Source organism: Mastomys coucha, unplaced genomic scaffold (assembly GCF_008632895.1).
Source record: "Mastomys coucha isolate ucsf_1 unplaced genomic scaffold, UCSF_Mcou_1 pScaffold5, whole genome shotgun sequence".
Taxonomy (NCBI): Eukaryota; Metazoa; Chordata; class Mammalia; order Rodentia; family Muridae; genus Mastomys; species Mastomys coucha.
The window spans coordinates 22,286,562-22,294,931 of record NW_022196911.1 but is presented as its reverse complement, the minus strand read 5'-3'; the positions used below and the strand labels follow the sequence as shown (position 1 = coordinate 22,294,931).

At 35.1% G+C, this 8,370-nt stretch overlaps 1 protein-coding gene across 1 annotated transcript; it reads right to left on the bottom strand.

Moving 5' to 3' along the window:
• Positions 1 to 1,278: 1,278 nt before the first annotated feature.
• LOC116077658 (zinc finger protein OZF-like) lies at positions 1,279 to 8,002 on the bottom strand. Its single transcript, XM_031352357.1, has 3 exons — positions 7,690 to 8,002; positions 4,874 to 5,000; positions 1,279 to 3,695 (listed from the first exon to the last, which is right to left on the bottom strand). Exons 1-3 carry the CDS (start codon positions 7,717 to 7,719, stop codon positions 2,131 to 2,133), a joined length of 1,722 nt encoding a protein of 573 aa, XP_031208217.1. The 5' UTR covers positions 7,720 to 8,002; the 3' UTR covers positions 1,279 to 2,130.
• Between the last annotated feature and the right edge of the window lie 368 nt (positions 8,003 to 8,370).

Here is an 8,370-nt window from a genome sequence, read left to right as displayed (position 1 = left end):
ACTCAGAAATCCACCTGCCTCTGCCTCCCAAGTGCTGGGATTAAAGGCATGCACCACCACCACCCTGCTCCTTATTTTTTTTTAAATCAGCAAAACAATTATGTAATTATATGAATTTGTTTACTATTAACACACCACTTTGTGCAAAGGTCCACGTTTTCTAAGTCTTTCTGAATTTAGCATCAATATTCTAATATAATGCTTTGGATTGGAGGGAAGACTTTCTCTTTCTTTTTCAGTTCTTAAAAATGAATTTCAAGGACATATTTGGGATTTCTAATCTTTTTTAGTAGATGTGCTGCCGAAGCGAGCACGATTTCTAATCTTTTAATGAACATGTACCTCATATACTGTTCATAGGTTAGTTTTTGAAAGCTTCATAATCTCATGATATTTGTAAGGATGTACTCACACATGAAATTAAGATGAAGAAAACATATTTGTAAAGCCAGTTACTAAGTTTTGTTTCACAATAAGTGATCTGGGGTGTGTATAATATTAGCATTCTGTAAATTATTTAACAAAAACAAATCTAACTCATTTTGTGCAGTATATAAAGTGTAATATTAAGGTACAACGGGACAGGAGGGACACCACAATGGTCTGTATATTTGCCCATGGGAACCATTGTTCTGAGGTTATTAGATTTGGGTTGAATCAAGGCCTATTAGTATAAGTTAAGATCCACATAGAGACACAACCCAGTGATGCCTGTCACTGACAAATATGAAAAATTTCACTTGCTCTTTGGTAGTTTGCTTTTATTTGAATTCCCAGGAAGTGTAGAGGCTTTTCGCCCAGGCTCCCAAAGACTCTACATTCTGTCAGTGTGAAGCCATTATAACATTACCTAGTACAACTATGGCAGTAAGCCTGGCGCATTGAACATAATCTTCCATATTTTAGTAACACAAATGCATTCTCTCTAGTACAGTAGTTGCAACTTTCCAACTGCTGCAGTACTGTCACACAACTCAATGTATTCATAAGCAGGCAAACAAACCTGGAGACAAAGGAATGGTGTTTCTTTCCTAAAACCATTGAAAATAGGTGTTTTCCTACGGTCTTGAGCAATCTCCATGAGAAGGTCATTGCACCCCCAAAGGGGTTGCCAATCACAGGATGAAAAATACTGCTCTAGTATTATTGTTATGTTTTAAGTTTGCAGAAAATCTTAGTGGATTCAGCTCTATTTTATGAGAGACAGTTATTGGGGAAATGCAACATATATAATCACCTACCCACCCAAAGTGGAGACTGAAAACAAACAAGTCCAACTTGTTGAATCAATGAGATTTATTGGAGTTACATACAGGAGTACGGACAAGGAGTTAGTGGTCAAAGTCAAAGGATTTAAACATAGTTGCTATCCTAAAATTTGAAAGCAGCATATGATACAGATTATTAACACTGGACATTTGGAGGAAACTACATATCTATAAGTATATCTACAGGATAAAGAACATCCTACTTTGGTGGCTTAGGTTGCCATATACTATTCGTCTGAGTTTTTTCATTTGAATTAGACATACAGAAAGCTATTGGTGTCATTATTTTGAGAGGAGTAATACCAATCTTAATCAGTGGGTAATTCCCTTTGCAATGGGTATTTTAGTCTCCAAGGAACTATTACAGAATATCACATTTTTCTGGCTTCCTCACTTGGATTTTATTATGAACAAGTAAAAAGATTTAAAGAAAAATTTCTTTCATTGTCACATTTTGAGAGGTTCTCTCAGCATAAGTGCTTGATAGTTAATAAGATTTGAACATTTAAATAAAGGTTTTCACAAGTTTCTTATGTTCATAATATTTCTCTAGTGTAGAGCCTGAAGTACCACAAAAATACCACTTGCATACAGCACATGCCACACTTTGCAAAGTGGAAACTTTTTCTCCACCATGAATTTCAAGATAATTTTTTTAGACCTGAGATTATGGAAAGGAACTTTCCTTATACATAGTTTCTGTATGGTTTCTCTCCACTATGTGTTCTCTGATAACTTCTAAAAGGTAAGTCAACAGTAAAGGATTTACACATTTACTACATTTGTAAGTTTTCTCTCCTGTATATATTCTCTGATGACTTCTAAAATGATTTTTCTTTGTAAAGGATTTGTCTCATTCACTTCATTTGTAATGTTTCTTTACTGTATGCATTCTCTGATGGGTGTTAAGATTACATTTCTGGGTAAAGAATTTATCACATTCACCATATTTATATAGTTTCTCTGCTGCATGTGTTCTCTGATGAATAATAAGACTGCATTTTTGGGTAAAGTATTTGTCACATTTGCTACAATTGTATAGTTTACCTCCTATAGGAATTCGCTGATGAATTCTAAGCTCACTTTTCAGGGTAAAGCATTTGTCACATTCATTACACTTATAAGGTTTCTCTCCTGTATGAATTCTTTGATGATTTCTAAGATCGCCTTTCTGGGTGAAACATTTGTCACAGTCACTACATTTGTACGGTTTCTCTCCTGTATGAATTCTCTGATGTCTTCTAAGACTGTCTTTCTGGGTGAAACATTTGTTACATTCACTACATTTGTAAGGTTTCTCTCCTGTATGAATTTTCTGATGTGTTCTAAGACTGTCTTTCCGTGTAAAAGATTTGACACATTCACTACATTTGTAAGGTTTAACTCCTGTATGAATTCGTTGATGAATTCCAAGGTCACTTTTAACAGTAAAGCATTTTTCACATTCATTACATTTGTAAGGTTTCTCTCCTGTATGAATTCTATTATGAATAATAAGACCTCCTTTGCGTGTAAAGCATTTGGCACATTCAGTACATTTATAAGGTTTCTCTCCCATATGAATTCTCTGGTGAATTATAAGATAGCGTTTCCGGCTAAAAGATTTGATACATTCAGAACATTTGTAAGGTTTCCCTCCTGTGTGAATTCTTTGATGACTTCTAAGACCACCTTTGTGGGTAAAGCATTTGTCACATTCACTACATTTATAAGGCTTCTCCCCTGTATGAATTCTCTGATGTCTTTTAAGATCACCACCTTGAATGAAGCATTTCCCACATATACTACATTTGTAAGGTCTCTTTCCTGTATGATAACTCTGATGAACACTAAGACCACCTTTTTGGGTAAAGGATTTGTCACATTCACTACATTTGTAAGGTTTCTCTCCTGTATGTATTCTTTGATGAACTGTAAGCTGGGATTTCTTGGTAAAGCATTTGTCACACTTATTACATTTGTAAGGTTTCTCTCCTGTATGAATTCTCTGATGACCCCAAAGATCTCCTTTGCAGGAGAAGCATTTGTCACATTTACTGCATTTGTAAGGTTTATTTCCACTATTGGTTTGTTTAAGCGTGATTTCATGTTTAGTGTCAAAAACCTCATCAAGCTCAGTGTTGTATTCTTTTTGTCCTATGTGGATTCCTTGATAAAGACTAATGATAGAGCACAAATTTAAACAGTTTACGCAGTTTTTACTTCTGCAACGTTCTTTGGTGTTCATAGAACCATGTCTGTTTATGTATGATGATTCAAGAGATGTATCTCTGTGACTACTTTTATTAGATGTACTTTGGGTGGATTCAAGAATGAGTTTTCCAAGTTCATGACATTTATAAGACTGAATATTCACAGGCTTGTGGACAATGCACCGTGTGTCTTCATCCAAGATGTTCTCAAATTTATGAGATAAGCGATGACTCTCTGAAAAAAAGTACAATTAGAGATGACACATTCGATGAGTAAGAGACTATCCTTTGTTTGTTGAAGATTTCTAAGGTAAATTAGCCATTCTTAAGAACAGGGACCTCAAGAGAGGTCTTTCTTGTTTCACAATCACTACATTGATGCTTAGAAGATCCACAAATCTCTTCTATATTAAATGACTGGAAATGTAAATAGCCTTCTAATTTTTAGTTAACACAGTACTTTGCAGAAGGTAGGGTGAATAGGTGATCAAGCAGTAAAGAACTTTGAAAAAGGACCTCACTAAAGGATCATATAAACAAAATTTCTCTATTTTTTTCTTTATGTGTTGTGACCTAGTGACAATGTGTAGCTCTGGCCAGCTAGGAATTCATTATGTAATCCATATTGGCATGAAATTCATAAAAACAATGTTGTGCATCTTCTCCCACTGAGGCCAGACCAGGCAATCCTTTGCTGTATATGTGTCATGGACCTTGGAGCAGCTTGTATATGTTTCCTGGTTGGTGGCTCCATGTCTGAGAGATCTCAGATGTACCTAACCCTCAAGAGACTTGAGGTCCCAGAGAGTGGCAAGGGCTGGAGGAGAGACATCCTCCTGGAGACAGTGAGGAGGAGGAATGGGATGAGGAAGTATGGGAGGGTGGACTGAGAAGGGGGTAACAATTGTACTTTAAAAAAATAAAAGTAATAAAAAGACAATGAAAAACCAAAAAGAAACCCTTTTGTACCAGTACTAAATATAGAGACCACACTGGTTAAAAAGTAAATAAATAAGCTACAACAAAATTCTCACAACCAATAGATCTTTCTCTATTTGAAATATTCTGCATTTTTAAAATTTGTAACTAAATAAATACTGAACACAATGATAAAATATTCCAATTAATATGTACATGGCAATATATTTTCTTGTTCTCAATATTAAATTCTCTTCAACTGGGAAGTTTTGATTAAAAGAACATACACAGTTAGAGAGATTATACAGACTATAACACCTGTTCCTTTTCCAAAGAATAGAGAGAAATATAAAAGTAAGACAATGAAAAAATTTGGTTGATAAGCAGAGTTACCCTTATTCTGGAAGTTCCTAGACATTTCAAAGAATTTACATGAACAAAAAGTAGATAAATTAAATGAATGAATCATGAATTCTACAAGAAGACTATTCTTACCCACAAAATACAGATTTTTGTAATTCTCCAACATCACATCCACATACATTGCCCTCTGAGCACAATCAAGATATTCCCATTCATCCTGTGAGAAATCCACAGCCACATCCTTGAATGTTAACAAACCCTGTAATGGAAAAATACCTGTTTATCAAGTGCTATGGGATACAACTGTTTTCCTAGATAGAAAAGACTTAAAGAATATGAAAAAAATTTGTGATGAGTCATGGCAAATATGTCAAGACAAACATCTACAAATATTGAAAAAATTTATTAGAAGTTATGCATTGAGGCTATTATACAGACAATGTATGGAATTAAATACCATTATTTCTTACATTTATAATGTTCCTCCCCCACAGGAATTTTCTGATGTTTTCTACAACCTAAGCCACAGATAAAGGATATGCCACCATCCTTCATTTCAAATTCTGTCTGAAATTTGGATTTTATAATCCAAAGTTGTTTCCCAACACCTGCATGGAACTACACAACAATTTTTTTAATCCCAATTATTTGAAATGCAAATGCTCTCTTCTGAACTCTACAGGCTGGAGGGATACACAGGATATGTACAAACATTCATACAAATGTAGCAATATGCATAGAAGAAAATTAATTTTGAATTTTAATAAAAGATGCTCTCTAAAATAATAAACCATATTCTGAATAATAAATAGAAAAAATAGTACTAGTCAGTATTAAAATTATTTAAGTTTTCTCACCATTGCCATATGTAATACAGCATTAATAATTTCATAAATTCAATATGGTCTTTCACTATGAATAATTACTATATGTGTAAATAAATGGCATAAGCAACAGTGCATTAAGATGAAGTAGAATCATTTTATTTGATCTAATCAAGTTTTTAATTGAGAAAGATTTATACTAATTATTCAGGAAATTTAAAAAATTATTGCTCATGAGACTGACTTAACTGAAAATTTGAATCTTGAAATGTTAAATATATTTTCTTTTCTTTCTACACACATAGCAGCTCACTGCTCATTTCAGTCCCCAGCACTTGATGCTGAACTCAGGGATTCAGGGGCATAATGTCTCATAAAAATATGCAGATGAGCATTTACATACTTAAAATGAAATATTACTGCAAAGATACATCACCACAACCCTTCAGCTTTTGTTCCCTATGTAATACATAGCTTGGGAGAGAGGAAAAACATAGGGTGGATGGAAAATTCTCTCTGCTAAAGAAAAAAGAGAGAACAATATACTAGGAAACATTCATTCATGCTTGAAATTGATGACTTTTCCACAGGACCAAGTCAAGGCTCTCTAGAACATTTTTACTAATATGCTCTGAGCTGCACTACAAACTTAGAGACAGTAGTGTTTATACTACTCACAAAAAATGAAACCAAAGAGAAAGAGAAAATAACCACTTATATCCTGATATCGTTCCTCATTCTCTTAGGGTTTCATTCATGTGAACAGACACCAAAACAAAGGCAACTCTTATAAAGAACAACATTTCATTGGGGCTGGCTTACCGGTTCTGAAGTTCAGTCATGATCATCATGGTGGGAACCATGGCAGAGTCAAGGTAGGCACAGCGCTTGTGATGGTTTATGCATGCTTAGCTCAGAGAGTGGCACTATTAGGAGGTGTGGCCTTGTTATAGTAGGTCTGTCATTGGGGGTATGGGCTTTAATAACCTAGTCTTAGCTGCCTGGAAGTGAGTATTCTGCTAGCAGCCTTCAGATTAGGATGTAGAATTCTTAGCTCCTCCTGCACCACACCTGCCTGGATGCTGGCATGTTCCTGCCTTGATGATAATGAACTGAACCTCTAAACCTGTAAGCCAGCCACAATTAAATGTTGTCCTTATAAGAGTTGCCTTGGTCATGGTGTATGTTCGCAACAGTAAAACCCTAACTAAGACAGCGCTGGAGGAGGTTAAGAGTTCTATATATTCATCCAAAGGAATCCAGTAGCAAACTGACTTCAGGCAGGCAGGAGAAGAGTATCAAGGCCCACCTTCTACAGTAACACAATTCCCCTGACAAGGCCACACCTACTCTAACAAGGCCACTTCCTGGGACAAGCATATTCAAACCACCACACACACTGAGACTAGGCAGTATTTCTTCCAAGAGAGATTTCAAGTGTCAAAACAAAACCATTGCCACTGTGTGATATAAAATGCCAAAATGAGATATCAGATTACTGAAATCTGCATCAACCTTAGAACACATCTATGTTATTGCAAGAGAAAGACACATATTCCTTCCATCATCTGTGCCTGTAGGGAGCTGAAATATTTACTATTAGAATTCAAGACACTGAGTGTATTCTAATTCTACTCTTCAATAAATTCTACCCTTCCATATATTGCTCAGTGATGTTACTTGTACATTTATGTGCAGACACAATTTTACAAGGTCATTTCTGAAAACATGACTATTCTTGAAATGCAATTTATATGACACAGGAGACCATCCTTCCCTGCTAATATTAAAGGACACAGGTTCATCTAGTGTAGAATTTGGTCATAAATATATTTTTTGAACATCTTTTACTATGCATTGTCTTTCAGAAATAAAGATCTTCAGTCCTTGGGAATTTATGTCCTCACAGTATAACATCCAGTGAAAACATAATCAGGCAAGGCTGTGCTAGTCCTATCATTAATGAAAGATCTAAAGAGTTAATTTTGATTATTTATGAATGGACAAAGATTAAACTATAGAAAATGAACACTTTAGATAGTAATATCATAGGTAGAAAACCAACATCTGGAAGAGTTTAAATAATAAAAGGAATTTTCAAAGGAATGCAGTCAGGACACTGACCTGGGGAGCATTTACCAGAGAAGCATTCATTCTTCTTGCTGGTCTCTGAGTTTCTGTCTCAGCAATACAGGCTGGAATTCAAATTGAAATTTCATATCAAGGTTGCAAAAGTTAAGAGCTAAAATCGATACAATTCTATCATGGACAATGCAAAAACACATAAAGAAATAAAAACAGTAAAATGATACAAGAATATTTGTCAACATGCCTACAGACAGGGGAGCATGGAATGACATGTGGCAAGGAAAATGGCCACAATCTAAGGCCTTTTCAACCTCAGCAGTTAAGAGGCACAAACAGAGCAAATGAATACCTGCTGCAAAACACTACTACTCACAGTTATTACTGACAACTTATCATTCAAGGACTAGAGTCAGGGACACATGGCTACTGGGTACTAAGATGGATGTCTAACATAAAATAGAGTTTGATTAGCCATCACACTAGAATACAGTGTCTGACCCTTTGTTCAAATGTCATTTTATGCTACCTAGAAGATACAGTACATCTATTTTCCATGTGTTTCCTGTTCTTATGGAGTACAGACAAGATTCTGTCTGCCAAGCATCATGTTTTGCCATTTTCATCAGCATTGGTCCTGAAGTAAATTATCTTTCCAATTTACTCTTCCTTTCAATGTTGCACTCTTTTCTAAGTTGTCTTTTTGGAAGAATATTGATC